Source organism: Engraulis encrasicolus, chromosome 1 (assembly GCF_034702125.1).
Source record: "Engraulis encrasicolus isolate BLACKSEA-1 chromosome 1, IST_EnEncr_1.0, whole genome shotgun sequence".
Classification (NCBI taxonomy): domain Eukaryota; kingdom Metazoa; phylum Chordata; class Actinopteri; order Clupeiformes; family Engraulidae; genus Engraulis; species Engraulis encrasicolus.
In genome coordinates this window covers 30841396-30861563 of record NC_085857.1, presented here as the reverse complement: position 1 = coordinate 30861563, position 20168 = coordinate 30841396, and the positions used below count along the sequence as shown (strand labels likewise).

Below are 20168 nucleotides of genomic sequence, written 5' to 3'. Positions count from 1 at the left end.
ACATGCACGTACACACGCGTGCAGCTCAATATAACATTGGGGACCTCATTACTTATCCAACATGAATTCCCCATAGTAGGGTTTTGTGGAGGTCATATGTCATACACAACGTTTGGTGACAGGAGGGGAGACGATGACATTTATCCTCATTGATATGGCACACCATATCGGAGACATTTATTCTCATTGGTGTGGCACACCTAATAGGAGACATTTACGCTTGGGCACGTCTGTGTGGGTAGGTACGTACGTGCGTGCGTGCATGAAAGCCAAGGGTTGGGGGGGGTGCAAAGGGGTCACTTGTCTCAGGCACAGGGAGAGAGGTTGCCCAGAATTGGATCCTCATTACATTGTATTGATTGGGTTTGGGGCCCTTTCAGATTTCTTTGTCCCGGGCCCAGCCAAAGCTGTCGGCGGCCCTGCGTGTGTATATGCACATGCATGGCCAGATGACTAAGATGCCCTGGGGCCCCTAGACTACAGGTTGCTGTGGGACCCCGGACAAATGTACATGTACGTACATATAAAGTGTCATAATTACGAGCTAGGAATTGAGGATAACATGTCTACCAACTGCACTTAACACAACAGATGAAATATTTCTTCAATATTGCATCTATTGCAATTCTGCAATTTTTCACTTTTGGCCAATCAGGGCCCCCCTGGCAGGTGGGGGGCCCTAGGCCGCAGCCATATCTAGCCTGTGGGTTAATACGGCCCTGGGGGGAGGGGTGGAGCTGGTGGAGGGACTGAGGAGGGAGAGAGAGAGAAAAGGAGAGGGAAAGGAGAGACACAGAAATACTAAAGGAGAACAGGGAGGATTACTATAAGCGTGGGAAGCCCGCTTAACAAGAGAAAGAATGAGAGGGAGAGGCAAAGACAGAGAAAAAGTCAAGGAAGGAGGAAGAGTAGGGGATACAGGGAATAGACCTCCCAAATAAAGATGAATGGGAGCGATGTGAAAGCCTTCACTGCTGAGCAGGAACGAGCCCCATCGAATTCCCATCTCCATTACCATACATTTTCAGTTTTATACTCAACGGAGTGTTTCTAGGCGTGTTTGGGTGTGTGTGTGTGTGTGTGTGTGTGTGTGTGTGTGTGTGTGTGTGTGTGTGTGTGTGTGTGTGTGTGTGTGTGTGTGTGAGTGTGTGTGTGTGAGAGAGAGAGAGAGAGAGAGAGAGAGAGAGAGAGAGAGAGAGAGAGAGAGAGAGAGAGAGAGAGAGAGAGAGAGAGAGAGAGAGTGAGAGTGAGAGTGAGAGTGAGAGTATGTGTGTGCGTGGGTGCATGCGTGCGTGCGCGCATGTGTGTGTGTGTGTTTGTGTGTGCGTGCATATGTGTTTGTGTCCAGGGCCACTGACAGCTTTTGCCGGGCCCGGGACAAAGTCATTTGAAAGGACCCCTGAACCAATGCATAGAATGTATTGAGGACCCTATGTTGCCCCCCCCCCCCTTCTCCCTCCCTTCTCCCATCTCAGTCAAATAGTATACGTGAGTGTGATAGCAGGTCATGGCAGTGTAAGTGGTTGGAGACTGCTCATCAAAAGGTTGGGATCGACATGTAGGCCTACAATGCTGAGCTGTGCCCTGACCAAATCCATCCCAAACCCTAACCTGTCAATAAAGCAATGTTTCTGCAGCTTCACTTTTGCCAAGAACGCCAAAACAAGCAAGGGAATTGGCGAAATTGTACCCAGACCAAAGCCACCCCCAACCCAAACCTGTCACAGGGCATTGTGGTGTACAAGTTAAAATGCAAAGTTGTAGTGCACACACGCGCGATATGTGGTTCAAGTCACCGTGTTATCTTATCGCTGTTGATGGTGCCATGTTGGTTTTATCAGAGGGCATAATTACAGTTGATCGTAATCAGCATAGGGTCTCTATACCTACAGCAAGGTCTACACCTTATGGTCTACACCTTAAAAGCTTTGTTAACCCCAACCAGACCAGGCTTTTTTGGCATTCCTCGGACCGGGACTGTGTAGAATGGTGAAAAGAGTAGGTATTGCAACTATGCTTCTTATTGAAATGCCAAATTTGATATTTCCATAAATATTTACTTAATGACGAATTAATATTTACTAGTATGATCAAAGTGCAGTAAGTTTTATAGCTAAAGAGGTCTATTTCTGGACATTCAAAATGGCGGACAATGGAGAAGATCCCCCTTTTCATGTGTGAAAAGTGCATTTTCCTTAGTCAAAATGAATTTTATTGGGATGGCATGTATTCATGAAAAAGGTCGAATTCTGGAAAGAAACTGCAAAAAATATTACACACAGTGCACTTTTAAGGCCCTGTGTTATGTCATAATAGTGTAGTACTATTGTAGTTAACTTTTCAATGGCTATTACAGTGCTGCACTGGTGGAACGGCGTGCATTAATATGATGGGGTGATTTGTGATCTGAAAATATAGGTGGTGTATGCATTTCACTTACTTTTCACAATTCACCACTAGGTGGCAGTATCACAACACTGTACTGCACTGCACAGTTGTTGACCGCACTGAAGTCCATGCTCTAGCTCTTGCTATGATGAAGGGTGTGTGTGCGTGCATGCACGCATGTGTGCGTGCGTGCGTGCGTGCGTGTGTGTGTGTGTGTGTGTGTGTGTGTGTGTATGTGTATGCGTGTGTATGTGTGTGTGACAGTGCACCATTTTTGCATTTCACCTCGAAAAGCAAACCAGCTGTGTTGCATTGCCTTCAACAATATTGGGCCACCCACCCAATCCTCAAACCCCTTAAAAGAGTTGAAAAGGCTCTGGGCTCTCCATTTCATCCCCTTATCCACAAGGGTCATCAGGTCATTTCAGGGTGTGTACGTGCATTGCGTGTGTGCGTGGACATGTGTGAGTCCATGCATGCATGTGTGGTGTGTTAATGTACAATACGATACCCTCACGGTGTCTGGGTCTGGAACACATGATAAATGAGTGATCTCCCTTTTATAACCGTTTTCTGGAGGTGTTCGTGTGTGCGTGCATGCTCCCACGTCTACTAGCATACCCGGCAGGGACACACACACACACACACACACACACACACACACACAAAGGGGACAGTTGTCCCAGGCCCAGGGAAAGAAAGAGGGGCTCCAGAATTGGGACCCCATTACATTGTATGTACTGTATAGGGTGGGGGGCCCTTTCAGATGATTTTGTCCCGGGCTCGGTCAAAGCTGTCAGTGGCCCTGTCCCCAAGTGTGTGCGTGCGAGTCTGTCGTAAGAAAGGCCGTAACCAGACATTTTCAAATACTGGGGTAAAATACTGCGTGCTGTACTGCATACTGTACATTTAGAACACTTCAAACACTTCAGTCAAACTCCTAAGTTTGTTTTCATTAATCACTGCCTTGAGGATAAATGGGGGTGGCGTATACAGACTGAATTGATCATTGTCGATCATATATCAATTTTTATCACAGATACATTTTACATTACTGAAAAAAAAATACAGAACACATGACCTCTGTGTCCTCAATGGTAGTTACGGCCATGAGTCCACATCTATCTCCCGCCTCTGTCTCCCTGTCTATTAAAGTGTGCTAGAGGGCCGACTGTGAATCATGGCCCCTCGTCTCCTACAGGAGCCTATTTACACTCCTCCCTAGTGCACTTACTAGAGACGGATTGGGGGAGATTCTGAGTGAATGTATTGCATGTGCGAAAGTGTTGTCGTGTTCAGTGTTCTGTGATTTGTACTGTACTGTCTTGTCCTGGGGACCCCCTCAAAAACAAGATATCTCAATGGGCTATCCCTCTAAGCACAATACATCGAAATAGGCTATGAAATAGCTCCATGGGCCCCAGGGCCAGACAACAACAAACGTTCACGTTTCAAACGTTCACTCCAGTGACATTTTGCTTGGGGCCCCACAGCTGAACCTACAATAGAGTCGCCTCTGATGAGCCCCACTGGGCCCACTGGACTCCATGGGCCCCTGGGCGCTGGCCTCCACTGGCTTGGTCCGCACTTCGGCCCTGGCACTTATACTGCTCCTGTTGTCCCAGAGCCTCCATTACTCTCAGATAACCATCACCCACGTTATACTCCAGAGCCTGAGAAGAGGCAGCCCATGGAGGTCGTGGGAGGGACATCACATTACATTACATTACATTTAGCAGACGCTTTTGACCAAAACGCTTTTGACCAAAACGCCTTTGACCAAAGCAGACGCTTTTGACTAAGTCAGACACCTTCATTTCCCTCAGGATTGATAAAATAATCTATTGTATTTACAAGGACTCTTGCCTTGCACGGGTGAGGCATAAATGCAATTTCGTTGTGTGCCGTGTGCAGCGTTCACTTGTGGTCTGTGGAGTGCTGTCACAAAGGCAATGGGAGTTGACGTTTCCCAGTTGTGCTTTCTCTTTCACAAGGAGGACATTCAAGCATGTTCAGAGTGTGTGCCCTACAAAGGCAAAGGGCAGTAACTACAGATTTTGTCACAGTTGAGTTTAAAGACTGAAAATGGTTTTCATTCCGCCTCCGCAATTCGGCACTGGCACTTACACTGCTCCTGTCCTCCTGTTGTCCCAGAGCCTCCATTACTCTCAGATAACCATCACCCACGTTATACTCCAGAGCCTTGGAGGTCGTGGGAGGAACATCACATTACATTGCTGGGGTGTGTTTCTCGAAAGTGTAGTTGTTAGCCAGTTAGCAACTTGGGTAGTTGTCAATGGGAAATTGCATCGCAAACATCAAAGTAGCTAACATACGGTAGCTAGCAACTATGGTTTCTAGAAATGCACCCCTGCCGTACAAAGGCAAATTTCAGTAACAGTTCAAATGGTCTTCATTACACCTCCTTTATCTTGTGACAAAGCCTTATGGTTTAAATGGGTCCCGTTTAAGAGACATTGCTACTTGTATGTCAAATTTGAGGTATCTACTACAATATCCAACCTAATACCATAGCACTGGTTAATTACTCCAACCTAGCAGGTCGGGAGTCGAACCAGCAACCTTTGGGTTAAAAGTCTGACATCCTAACCGATTACCCATGAGTGGCTAATAAGCATATTGTTGCACCTGTGAGTCTCTGAGGCGGATTGCAGTGTGATGAATAAAATACACAGGTAAAGATGGCGAGGTAGCCACAATATTTCTGGAATCATTTTGGTTTTATTAACACAATTGTCTTTGACTCACACAAAACCAAAACGAACAAAAAAGCTTACAAATGCATCACTTTGGAAACTAGGGGTTGACATCAAAAGTAAGAAAGAAAGAAAGAAAGAAAGAAAGAAAGAAAGAAAGAAAGAAAGAAAGAAAGAAAGAAAGAAAGAAAGAAAGAAAGAAAGGTAGTAAAAGGAAGAAAAGGGTCAGGAAAAAAGGGGGGATTAGTAAGAAAGACAAGAAGAAAGGAATCTCAAAACATTGTTTCAGTTACGACAACGTTGTACCAACGTTGCCTCAACGTGGTGACAAAGATTTCACTATTAAGAGTGGACAGTGCTCTGTTACGTACACCAGAGAGAATACACTTATAATCTCACTATCTCTGGTCATAACCCTCCTCTAATGCCACTTTATTCTTCTACAAAAAGACAAGACTGAAAACTACTACGTATCTCACCCTTAGCTGAAGCAGACATTTTGTTTATTTACTGTACTTTTATTTACTTATTTATTGGACTCTTTACTCATTTTTTGTTGAAAATTTCATTTGGTCCCCCTGCTTATTGTCAGGGTTTCTAAGGCAACTTTTTCAAAAATATATATTTATTTAAATTTGCTCTGTTTTCATCATGTCACACCACACACCTGCTCCAACAATTTACAACAGTTTGGTAGCAGTTTCCCCTCCAGTGTCTAAAAAAATGATGGCCTGAAGATTTCAAACACACACCATCTGTGTGTGTGTGTGGGTGTGTATTTCTTCTTTTTTATTATTAGCTCACCTGAGGTGGTTGGGGAGAAGTGAGTGGAGAAGAAGAGAGGAGTGAAATAAATAAAAGGGTAGATGAAAAGAAAAGAAAAAGAAAAAGAAAGAAGAGAAGCAAACGCTCTAGTCCTCGAAAGGCTTATTTAAAGGAGGCGAGTGCTGCCTTGAGATGAGATTGTTGTTGTGTTGTGTTGTGTTTGTTTTTGTTATGGAGAGCCTCACATCATAAATAATACATCATAATAGAAAAAGCAACAACCACAACAAACAAACAAACAAACAAGATGACATTAAGAAAAAAAAAACAAATAATCTGGGTACAAAAAGTAGAGAGGTGATGATTTAATTCAGATGTACCGATAACACCTCTCAGACAAGCAGACACACACACACACACACGCACGCACGCACGCACGCACGCACGCACGCACGCACGCACACACGCACGCACGCACGCACGCACGCACGCACACAATGAATGAATAATACATTTTGCACAGATCAAATACATTACAGGGTCGGCCACAATCAAAGAGAGAGAATCTCACAGCAGCAGCATGAGATGAGATCAGCATAAAGCGAACTGGACTTACACTGGACTGGACTGTACTTACACTGGACTACACGAGACTTAAGAGCACATTCAAATTTCACAGTGTTAATTCAACACTCAAATAGACTGAACAAAAGGAGTCAGCTGTTAGGAGTGTGTGTGTGGGTGTGTGTTTGTATTGAGAGGGGGTGGGGGGTCGTTTCAGCTGATTTGTTCCGGGCCCAGTCAAAGGTGCTTAAGGCCCTGTTAGGAACATTACTATATTTGTTACTAAATTCAACACTCAAAGTATTTGAATTGACACTGATAAGTTTGACTGTGTTCTGTCTGTCATCTGGTCCTGATTTGTCAAAGATTTTAAAAGAGGTTATGCACTTTGAAAAAAACAATGTTATCATTGGCTTAAAAGTCATTGACACAAACCTGTTTGCGTGAAAAAAAAAACTTTTTTGTACGTAAGCAAGCAAGAGTCCCACCTTGAGGCCACAAAACTCATTTTTTTGTAAAATCTTCATGACTATGAAAGAGATGTCGTGGATACATTTTTTCAACCCCATGATATGAACCCTCCCCTGTGTCTTTAAAAACGATGATTTGAGTCGACTGATACCGTGTTCTGCTAAGGTATATAACAATATTTGTTATTCAATCACTTGAAATGAATAAATGTATAAAGGTGCAAAAAATGGTAAAACCTTCTAGCAAACGTGCTTTGACAAACCAAGACCCGCACATCAGTTCTCTCTACTCTCTACAACGTTTCTGTCTCTCTCTACTACAAGTTCATCACACCATCACTCCATGAATACCAAAACAAATAAGTTTCAACATGGCGTCACAAAGAAACAGGAAAGCAACGTGGACATAAAATAAATAAGTCCTAATTTACAGCGTCACTACTGTACATTAGCAAAGCCTCAATTTAGCATAAATTACGGTATATAAGTTTAGGGTCAGTTTTTTTTTCTGAAACACATTTATATCATAATAATTATAATAATAATAATAGTAATAATAAGAGTATCATTTGGTCACAGAATAGTCAACATATAGAAACAAACAGGTGATGATGGGAACCCAAAAAGTATTTTTCTAAAAAAAAAAAAAAGAAAAGAAAAAAAATACAATCAATGAGGAACTTTGTAAAGTGACGTCAAACATCTAGACACCCATGTACTGTAGCTCTTCACCTCACCAGCTCTACACACACGCACACACGCACGCACGCACGCACGCACGCACGCACACACACACACACACACACACACACACACACACACACACACACACACACACACACACACACACACACACACACACACACACACACACACACACACACACACACACACACACACGTTTACTCAAAAGAACAAACAAAAAAGCGCAAAGAGACAAAATGAAATAAAAAAAAAGGAAACCCCATCATAAAAAGCGAGGGATTGTACATTATCAAACTTTTTTTTTCCTTTGTGCTAAACTTGTTCCCAGTGCAATGTTTCTGTAGCGATTGACTCATGCTGCCAAAGTATTGCTGTGCACTGTAAAAATGTGAAGGTTCCACAGAGAACCCCCAGTTGGATTGCGTGAGAAAGTTCTCTGAATACCTACAAATTCTGACAAGAACCCCACGGTTCCTTGAAGAACACAGTGGTCATTGAAGAGTTCTTCACAGACGCATTGGGTTCCTGGGTACTCACTCTGAGGAACCATCAAGAAAATCTGGGTTCCTCTGAAACTCCTCAGAGAACTTTTAGAGGTTCTTCCAAAGTGGCAAACCATATGCACAGTAAATGCTGCGGTGTTAATTCAACACTTAGAGAGTTCATTTAAGCCCAAATTATGTCAAATCAACTCTGTAAGTGTTAAATGAAAACTGCAGAATTTACTGTGTGGGTTCTTCAGGGAACTTTTTCATTTTTACAGAGTGGGTTACAAGACACTGGTTCACCTTTCCCCTTTTAACAAGCACCTTCGGCATATATCCAGAGTTGGGAGAAAAAATATATATAATATATAAATATGCAGTACATATATTAGGAGTGAACCAATAAACATGGAAATACAATCATGATTATCAGCCAAAGAGATGGAGTAAATTGAAACAAGCTAGGCTATATAGGGCTAACACACCACTTCTATCTAGTCCAACTGTTCCTTTTCACTCTATCACTCTCTATATATTTATTTATCAATGTATTTGTCTCTATATAAAAAATGACATAAATTAACATTCAAAAGTGAAAATGGACACTTCAAGCCAATAAAAAAAGAATATATCGTTTTAAAAAAGTCCAAGGAACTGTCATGTTTTGGAGAATGTTGGATCAAAACTTGGATTGGGTTGCGTTAAAGCAACACTGAGTAACTTCCCAGCCAACTCTTTTTTTAAACTTCACAGGCATGCCCAACTCCTCCAATCCTTTGCTTCTTTTCCACTGCCGGTTTTCTGATAGGCCTACAACTCCACAAAGTGTGACTCAGCCGCCACTGTTTGCTTTTCAAATAGGTGCGACACAGCTCAATCGTAAAGCAAGAAGTGGCGGGCGAGTCGCACTGTGTCGAGCTGTAGGCCTACCAGAAAACCGGCACTAGCAGTGTCCTATGTGTGCTAGCGCATGGAGGACCATAAAGTGAATTCAGACGTGCCTTTCCCTATGTTACGAAACTAATTTTGAAAAACGTTGTTTTAAGCCTGAAAAGATTACCTTGTGTTGCTCTAACACCGAGCCCAAACAAAGCGATGGGATGTACTGTACTTTTACACATCAGAGAAAACCACTTACTACTGTGAAAGACACTCTGAGTAGGGGAGAGGAAAAAAAAGGTACATGGCTTGTCATATGGCTCTTGTTTTGTCTCCATGCTCCATTGGGCTCCATGGCTTCAACTGTACTGCAATGAAACGACAGACGACCATATACTGCTGTACCTTGAGATATACAAGATGCCTCTGTTTTCCGTACCAGTAAGAATAAAAGACAAAAATATTGGTGTGTTTGTGTGGCTAAAAGTGTGCGTCTGAGTGTGTACACGCGTGTGTCTGTCAGTCTATTGGGGTCCCAGTTAAGATGTGGTGTGCCACATTAAGGTCAGAAAAGCTCTCGGAAATTGTGTGGCCAAAGGTTAAAAGACAAATGAAAATGGAAGTCTCTGGAGCAGCTTAAAAATGAAATTGTCCTGCCCATAAATGCAAAGCTTTTTTTATTCTGTGATACGGCGGCCTTGTGCTACCATGATGACTTTATTGACCAATGACATTCTCAATGACAATTATACTGACCAATGGGAATGCACAATGATGACTGAAAATGATGAGCACACCTGCTGCCATTCTGTTACCACTCGCATTGCATTTTGTTGCACTGCATTGTGCTGACCTGAAAGTAAGTGACCGGCATTTTAACTTTGATTGGTGATATTTGTCAAATCATGTAAGCTAAACTAGTTTAAAAGGTCAAAAATCTGTACTTTCGCTAATCTGGCTTTTTTTCAGACCACACACACACACACGCGCACGCACGCACGCACGCACGCACGCGCACACACACACACTGTAATACACATGCATGCAAACACTCAGAAGCATGTGCGCACACACACACACACACACACACACACACACACACACACACACACACACACACACACACACACACACACACACACACACACACACACACACACACACACACACACACACACACACACACACACACACACACACACACACACATGCACAATGAGAGTCCTTGTGTGTTTGTTCTGTTTCCTAATTAGCTGTTGTGAATCCCCAGAGTCACTGTGGAGAAGTTAATCGGGGCTTGGGACGAGAGGTCACTGCGAAGGTCAACTGGGAGGGGCTGATCTAGTGATGCAATGGACCTTGCACCCTGCTCAAACACACACGCACACACGCACGCACACACGCATGCGCGCACACGCACACGTACACACACACACACACACACACACACACACACACACACACACACACACACACACACACACACACACACACACACACACACACACACACACACACACACACACACACACACACACACACACACACACACACACACACACACACACAAAAGACCTTGTTGTTGTCGAGCCTAGCATGGAAATAATCTGCTTTTAATAAGGTGACTTTGTATCCTTCGCTCTCACTCTCCCTCTCCCTCTCCCTCTCTCTCTTTCTTATTCTCTCTTTCTCTCTCTCTCTCTCTCTCTCTCTCTCTCTCTCTCTCTCTCTCTCTCTCTCTCTCTCTCTGTTGTTGATGAAAGACCTTTCCCCTTCTCAGAAGTCAATTTTCCGCAGCTTTTCTGTTCTACCTTCTACATGTGTGTGTGTTATATGCTTGTGCCGTACTTAGTAAGGGATGAAAGGAAATGGGTGTAGGGTTGTTGCGGTGAGGGCGTCGGGGGTTGGTACTGACATTGGTGAAATATGGATTACCTTTCCTCTATTCCTCTTGTCTACACTAATGAAATATCCTCTCAAAATACCATAAATGCATCATTTTTCACCCAGTGTTTTTCCAGTGACATGACGAAATATCTCTCTCTCTCTCTCTCTCTCTCTCTCTCTCTCTCTCTCTCTCTCTCTCTCTCTCTCTCTCTCTCTCTCTCTCGCACTCTCTCTCTCTCTCTGGTTGCTTCTCAGCTTGTAACCATGGTGATGGTGTGGGCTACTCATCATGAGTGAAGGGGGTCATTATGAAAGAGAGAGGAGAGTGAAAAAAAACGCTAATATGTTAGAAGCATTATGGTAACTGCTAACTCATTTGTGTAGACAACAGATCTTACAAAGCTGGGTTGTTTTTGTGTATTTGTGTTTTGCCCTTCACACTAGCAAACCTTTGCTTTGATGATGTTTATGAGTAAATAACTGCTAAGGTCTCATGTCTTTGCAACATCAAATCAATCGGTCAGTTATTATGCATGATCATCATTGTCATCCCCATTCTGTCCACAAGGGGCAGTATAAGCAGATTCTACCATAGGGAAAGAGGTCGATACAATCACCATTTCCCAATGTCAAGTGTTCTAGCCTTGCTAGGACATGAAACGCCTGGTGATTGGATACTCCACGGAGTTCACCAAAGAGTATCCAATCACTGGGCATTTCACGTCCTAGCAAGGCTAGAACACTGGGCATTGAGAAAGAGCCAATGTCTCCATTGGGGCAGCCGTGGCCTAGTGGTTAGAGAGTTGGTCTTTCAATCTAGGGGTTGTCGGTTCGAATCCCCACTGACATCTCCCTACATCTCCATCCATGGCTGAAGTGCCCTTGAGCAAGGCACTTAACCCCACATTGCTCTAGGGACTGTAACCAATACCCTGAAAAATAATAGTTGTAAGTCGCTTTGAATAAATGAAAGCATCAGCTAAGAGCAATATAATGTAATGTCTCCGATTAGACTATACATTATAGAGAGGTAATGCAGGGGAAATAGATATAAAGGGATGGACGCCACGACCTTCAATAGCTGGCCTCAGCACAGTTGCGTCTTACTGACATAATTAACTGTGACCCCAACTTGTGCGTGCGTGCGTGCGTGCGCACGTGTGTGTGTGTCTTTCCACACCAAAATTTATCTCATTAAATATCAATTTTCTACACATATTACAGAGACACTTGCATCTCAAAATGGCTCAAGGAGAATACAAAATATTGTCTGGATTAACCAAAAATGGTCACACACTTGAACCTGAATATCTTGAGAGTACACACACTGTTAAGGTTTTTTTTCGTCTTTCCTTTTTGCTATGTGAAAAGTTTTAGATTGATGCTCCACACAACTGGCTTCTCCTGAGTAAAAACCTCACTGATGCGCACCAATTGTTACCGTTTCCACAGCTGTTAAGTCACCTTGAAATGTCCTTGGGAAAAAATCTTGAAACAAAACATGACAAATACAAAACAAAAAAAACCCTCCCTCACAGCCATGGGCAATAAAAACACTTGACCGATACTCACAGGTTCCCAAAAATCCCTGAAGTTTGTACAAAAAAATGAAAATAAATAGGACAAACAACTCACACTGTGAAGTTCATAGTGGTTTAAATGTAACCCACTGTAGTAGTGTTGTTAGTGGTGGTGCAGATGAGCTGATCATTCAAAAAGATCAGCATCCATTATAAGTCATTAACAAATATTTGCAGTAGACGGAGCCAGATTTTGTTGAAAGTCCCAGTTAAACCTGGTCCAATGTCCTGTGGTAGGTCTGAATGATATCTCAGGTGGACCTCTTGTAGGTGGTATAGCAGGACAAGGGCAGTAGTCCAGCGGATGGGTGATTTGATCGTGCACTTTTGAGTAAAAGCATGAAAATCGGTACACATATCCTTCTTGATATGCTGATTAATGTTAGCGTTGGAGGCGTCGCGAAAAATGCATCGTTTTCAAGATGGCCGCCAAATCCAATATGGCCGACCCATATTAATGAATCTACCTGACACTTTGTAGTAAAAGCATGAAAATCGGTAAACATAACCTTCTTAATATGCTGCTTAACATTAGCATTGGAGGCGTCATGAAAAATTTATTAATTTTCAAGATGGCCGCCAAATCCAATATGGCCAATTCATATTTATGAATCTACCTATCTACCTAACACTTGGTAGTAAAGGCATGAAAATCGGTACACATATCCTTCTTGATATGCTGATTAAGTTTAGCGTTGGAGGCGTTGCGCAAAATTCATCTTTTTCAAGATGGCCGCCAAATCCAATAAGACCGACCCATATTAATGAATCTACCTGAGACTTGGTAGTAAAAGCATGAAAATCGGTCCACATATCCTTCTTGATATGCTGATTAACATTAGCATTGGAGGAGTCACAAAAAAGTCATCGTTTTCAAGATGGCCGCCAAATCCAATATGACCAACTCATATTAATGAATCTACCTGACACTTGGTGGTAAAAGCATGAAAATCGGTACACATGTCCTTGATATGCTGATTAATATTAGCATTGGAGGCGTCGCGGGAAAAAAAATCATTGTTTTCAAGATGGCCGCCAAATCAAATATGGCCAGCCCATATTAACTACCTGGTAATTTGTGGTAAAAGCATGACAATTGGTACACATAGTTACTTCTTTACATTAGATGCTTATTCATATTAGGGGCCATGAACAAAAATCAAATATGACTGACCCATATTACAATACAATATATTGCAATATGTATTTATGTAGCACAGTATCACAACTAGGAAGTTTACTCAAAGCGCTTTGAAAAAAGACATACACGCATACATACACATTCACACACCAGCTGTGCACAGTGTGCAGACTGCTGTACGGCACCGGTTGTCACGCGAGACACAGACACAGACACAGACACAGACAGACAGACAGACAGACAGACAGACAGACACACACACACACACACACACACACACACACACACACACACACACACAGACACACACACACACACACACACACACACACACACACACACACACACACACACACACACGCCAAATCTTCACATCATTATCCTGGTCTAGAAATGAATCCTAATACTGTACATGTAAACTTTTCACTCAAGTTATATTTTACATACCCTGAGTTGACTTTTTGATGGCCATAATGTTCCAACTGTGCCATTCACCAATTATTCAAAGTTTATGTCAATCTTTTAACGAGGCATTATTGGCAGTTTGATTGATGTTGGCCATAGTATATACCATAACCTGTGAAATCCTACTACTTTACACAATTGTTCTGATCTGAAATGTAGCATGGATTCCATCCCTCAGTGAGGGTACCAGATCTTGGGGTGCAATCAGGAGAAAGAGTAGGGGTGTAAAGGCGATGGCTGCAGTTTGTTTGAATAGATACAACTGACATGATTGGATATGGGCTACACATATGCCAAATACCACATTCTTAACGACCTATAAACTGCCATGGGCAATCGTAAATCACAACTTTACTATCACTTGTGAGATCAACTTGTGTTAACCAGGCAAGATATAAGCTTACCATACAACTTGCATTGGGTGCAGGATTGCAGTTTGTTTGAAAACTTTCTGTAGCTAGAAGTAGTCATCTTTGAAGTAAGCAATCATAAAAATGTCCATGAATTAACAAATCAAGTTAACTTTCTGTCTAGCAATCTTGAAATCCTGGCCCTTTTGGAATTTGTACAAGGCCTATGCAGTTATCGCTAAGCGCTAGAGGTGCTGTACATCCCACAACAAGCCCCTCAAAAGTCTTGGATTTGTACATAACGCTACTGCCGTATTACCTATTTGAGGCCTCAAGAATGCAATCAGTGTACCGATTGAAGAGTATTAGCAGAGAACATTTCATACATATCTGTCCATCTGTACAAAACCTATAATGCAAATAAAGTCAACAATCTTCAAAGTGTAAGGCTTTAACACTTCAATTCATGTACCTATTATAGAGTGGTAGAACACAAGAGGTGGTGCAAACTCTATTCTAAGGTTATCACATTGCAGAAAATAGTCTATTGTGGTGGTGGCAGACACAGTTTGGGCAAAACCATAACATATGCATCACTTCATTTGATAACATGCCAATAATGTTTAATCATTTTCAATGGTATTTTGTGAGTGTTAATTATATGCAATGCCAAAATATTTTTTGTAGAAAAATATGTATTTTCTTATAAACACTATCTTAGTTGGCCATTTTGAAAATGTGTTTTTTCCCACAATGCCTCAATTTCTAATATTAATGAGCACATCAAGAAGTAAATGTGCACCAGTTTCCATGGTTTTATCAATCAAAATATAAAAAAGTAACTGTGCATAAATTTCCATGCCTTTACTACAAACTGTCAGGTAGCTTCATTAATATGGGTTGGCCATAATGGATGTGGCGGCCATCTTGAAAATACAGCATTTTTAGCAATGCCTCCAATGGTAATATTTATCAGCATATCAAGAATGATATGTGTACCGATTTTCATGCTTTTAATACCAAGTGTCAAGAAGATTCATTAATATGGGTAGGCCATTGGATTTGGCGGCCATCTTGAAAATGCTAAATTGTTCGCAACGTCTCCAATGCTAATATTAATCAGCATATCAAGAATGATATATGTACCAATTTTTATGCTTTTAATACCAAGTGTCAGGTAGATTCATTAATATGGGTCGGCCATACTGGATTTGGCGGCCATCTTGAAAACAATGCATTTTTCGCTACATCTCCAATGCTAATATTAATCAGCATATCAAGAAGGATATGTGTACCTATTTTCATGCTTTTACTACCAAATATCAGGTAGATTCATTAATATGGGTCGGCCATATTGAATTTGGCGGCCATCTTGAAAACGATGCATTTTTCGCGACGCCTCCAACGCTAACATTAATCAGCATATCAAGAAGGATATGTGTACCGATTTTCATGCTTTTACTCAAAAGTGCACGATAAGGCCCTTTTGCGTGTCCCATCCGCTGGACTACAGAGCCAGATCCTGATCAAAAGCCCATGTTGTTGAACAACTGGAACTGCACGGTAGTAAAATACAGATCCTATGTACTGTTTAAAGTTTCGATGATGTCCGTATGAATGTTCAGGTTTTGAATCATATCCTGTTTCAAAACTCAGTTGAATTGTGGGAAATGTAGTTTTCCCTCCCTCGTCCTGCCTCTACATGCTGCTGTACTGTAGGTGTTGATGTCAAATTGTGCCTCTTGCAAACTAGCAGGCAGGGCTGGGCCCACATCCTGTTTGAAAACCCCAGTTGAATCACTGGAAATGTAGTATTTCTGTCCTCCATCTAGTCTACTATGTGCTGCGGAACATCTTGATGATGTCCTTGATGGACCTCCTGCAGATAGAAACAGCAGGACGTTGTCCATGGCCAATTTCCTGTTTAAAAGACCCAGTTGAATCATGGGAAGTGTAGTGTTCCTGTCCATCTCCACCTAGTCTACTACTATGTGCTGCGGTGTCCTTGATGGGCTTGATGCAGACAGAACAGCAGGGAGTTGACAGCGGCAAGGCCAGTTCCTTGCTTAGTAAACCAAGCTCATTTCCTGTTTAAAAGACCCAGTTGAATTATGGGAAGTGTAGTATTTCCCTACTAGTCCTATGTGCTGCGGTAGGTCTTGATGATGTCCTTGATGGGCCTGCGGCAGATGGGACAGCATGCGTTGGCCATGCGCTTGAGCCGCAGCCCGCAGGTGTGGCAGAGGCACATGTGGCCGCACGCGTAGATGACCGTGTCCACCACGTTCTCGTAGCAGATGGAGCACTCGTCCTGCCAGCTGCCCGACGTGGAGGGGAAGGTGGGCGACTTGGGCATGCTGATGGGTGAGTTGGGAGACGTTCCTACGGAGAGATAGAGAAAAAAGAAAGAAAGAAAGGAAGAAAGAAAAAGTATTCAGTGAAAATGACTATTGCAAACATTGTTCTACGGGTTCTGCTCTGTTCTGCTCTTCTACAGGTAAAGAAATTGCCTTAGTTTGAGGGGAAGGTGGGTGACTTGGGCAGGCTGATGGCCGAGTTGGGAGAAGTTGAGAGGTGATGGATGGATGGACAAAAATAAAGAGAGAAAGTTATACAAGGAATAGGGCTCAAGGGTACACTAGTCCTGCCAGCCGGCGGAGGTTGAAGGGAAAGTTTTTTTTCTTTTCCACAGGTTATGCTTAAAGTTATTTTATGTAGTGTACTCAAGTGGCAGAGCTTCAGCAGCCTTTTTGTGCAGATGGGGTCGCTGGCGTGCCCATTCACTATTTTGTTGAAAATGCTAAACTATATCATAGCAACATTGCTACGATACCGGGAGCCTTAAAGTAACGGATTAAGAAATAGCCATTACAATTTTGGTGACAGTAAGGTTATAACATAGGCTCTGCAAAAAAGGGGTTAAGCACCAACCTCCGACGGAGTGGTAGAAAGCTCCGGAACATCCTCCATTGAGCATGGGTTCTGAGCTGCCGCTGCAAAGGCCCATGGGAGTGTGGGGCGACGAGGAGGTGGGAGAGCCGGGACTGGACGTCACTCTGGGATCTCCAGGGTGAGTGGAGCCTAAACATACACACAGAAGGACAGAAGGACATTACATTATATTACATTACGTTAAATTACATTACATTACATTACGTTACGTTACATTACATTACATTACGCTACGTTGCATTATATATATTAAATTACATTCAGGGCCGATTTCCTTAGCCATTAGGTCAAAGGTGCATTGACTGTATTCAGCATACATTGTAAAAATGCAGTGTTACTTCAACTCCCACCACCAAATACAGGCCCAAATGCAATCTAGAAGATGTTAAATTGACTCTAACACTGCATTTTTTAATTAAATACCACTGAATTGATTTCCACAGCTGGTGAAGCTAAAAATATACAATCCTAACGATGTACTACACAGAGAGAAGAGGGAGGAAGCATAGCTAACATAAGGTTAGATGTCATTAAATGGACTACACTTCAGAACACTGAATTGCATTGCAGTGGAAGGACCTCATGAAAACTAAAAATATGAATGCCTACATAATGGAAGAGAGAGTATATAGTAGAGAACAAAGGGTTAGATGTCATATTGAATATAGTCAAGCAGGACACTGAAGTATGTTGCATCATAATTTCTACACTGTAATGTAATGCACTGTAGGAAAATATCAGCATGGTCTTATGATAATAACTTAATAACATAACTTAACAATAATAAGGCAGCTGGTAAATGTGATCGCTTTTACAGTGAGTGAGTGAGGTGTGCATGCCTTGAGTCGAATGCAGTACTGTCCTTGTTAGGGGTTTGTTGCTAACAAATAACACTGCTCTCAACGCTGGACCAGTGCGAGTGTGTGTCTGTGTCTGTGTCTGTGTGTGTCTTTGTCTGTGTCTTTGTCTGTGTCTGTGTCTGTGTCTGTGTCTGTGTCTGTGTCTGTGTGTGTGTGTGTGTGTGTGTGTGTGTGTGTGTGTGTGTGTGTGTGTGTGTGTGTGTGTGTGTGAGAGTGCGTGCGTGTGTGTGCGTTCGTGCGTGTGCGTGCATGCGTGTGAGTGCGTGTGTGCGTGCGTGCGTGCATCAGCGAGACAGAGAGACAGAGAGACAGATAGCGCATTCAGGCCGACTGAGAACCGTGCTGGAGCCCGTTCCAGCACCTAATCGCGAACCGACCGTCGTGTTCACGCCACAGATATTTGCGTTCGCGAACCGGAAAATTGGTTAGCAATGCGAACCGCAAAATACTAGGTTTTTCTCTGCGAACCGTGACGACAGCGTGGTCGTCAGCAGGTTCATCCGGGTAACACAGTCACGTGCGGAAAAAGTTCAGAGCCTGGTATGAACACTGGCGGTTCGCAGACAAACAATTTAGTGCCGAACGTAGACACCGGCTCCGTTCTGGTCGGCCTGAAAGCCATAAGAGAGATCATTTGCGGACTCCTCAATGTCCCTGTCAGTAGAATGGAAAAACGATCATTGCCATAGCATCACATGAGTGGCTCTTGAGAGTCACATGCTTAGCTAGCCATGTAAGCTTATTTAAAGCTACTTAAGACCACTGCTATCTACCTATCTATCTATCTATCTATCTATCTATCTATCTATCTATCTATCTATCTATCTATCTATCTATCTATCTATCTATCTATCTATTTATCTATCTATCTATCTATCTATCTATCTATCTATCTATCTATCTATCTATCGCATCTGTCTCCACAGGAAAACACACACACACACACACACACACACACACACACACACACACACACACACACACACACACACACACACACACACACACACACACACACACACACACACACACACACACACACACACACACACACACACACACACACACACACACACACACACACACACAGTCTCATGAGAAGGGTCCTTGAGGTGTAGGCCATAAGTCACACTGTGTTTACCGCTACTAAAGACCGCTGGCCCAGACATCAGAGAGAAGCCAGTGGAATCTGAACCAGACACCCTCTCTCCTTTCTCCCTCTCTTCTTTCTCTCTCTTTATCCTTCCCTCGTTTTCTCTCTCTCTTTCTCTCTCTCTCTCCTTCTCTCTCTCTCCCTCTCTCTCTCTCTCTCTCACTCTCTCTCGATCTTGATCAATCTGTCCAACTCTCTTTATCTTCTTATCATTCTCTACCACAGTGTCTTTCTTCTCTTCTGTTTTCTCGCTCACTCTTTCCCAGTGGTGGACAGTAACGAAGTAAATGTAATTCGTTACTGTACTTAAGTAACATTTTCATACTTTCATACTTTACTCAAGTATTTTTATTTGGTAAGACTTTATACTTTTACTTCACTACATTTCAAAGCGAAATTTAGTACTTTCACTTCGTTACATTTACAGAAACACTCGTTCCTTACTCGTTCCTTTTTTTATTTAAGGCGATACACGGCAGGTGAATTAATTAATTTTTAATGCCCTGGTCAAATGAAATCTGACATTTCACGCTTGTGTGAAGAAAGTGAAACTGAATCCGATTGGCAGACTCAGAGATTCGCCATTGTGATTGGTTGTAATGTGTCACGTGACAACAAGCTCCACTGTACAGAATTAGTTTCAGAAGGAAAGCGAGCAGAGCAAGACCACTGATGTGTCCACTGTTGCGACTTGCGAGACGAATTGAAATAAGAAGAAACGGTACTTTCTAGTAACATGCAGAAAGCACAGCAAAACAATAAAGCAGGCGACAATAACGTTGTTAGAGTGTATTCATCTGCACGTCG

At 42.6% G+C, this 20168-nt stretch overlaps 1 protein-coding gene across 1 annotated transcript in view; it reads right to left on the bottom strand.

Annotated features, from left to right (window-relative positions):
- Positions 1–15924: 15924 nt before the first annotated feature.
- Positions 15925–20168, bottom strand: part of neurl1aa (neuralized E3 ubiquitin protein ligase 1Aa) — a 118645-nt gene continuing 114401 nt past the window's right edge. The window contains exons 5-6 of the mRNA XM_063200043.1: positions 17328–17477; positions 15925–16778 (exon numbers count right to left, since the gene is read on the bottom strand). Of these exons, the coding sequence (XP_063056113.1) occupies positions 16537–16778; positions 17328–17477 (392 nt within the window). The 3' untranslated portion in view covers positions 15925–16536. The remainder of the gene's footprint in view (positions 16779–17327; positions 17478–20168) is intronic.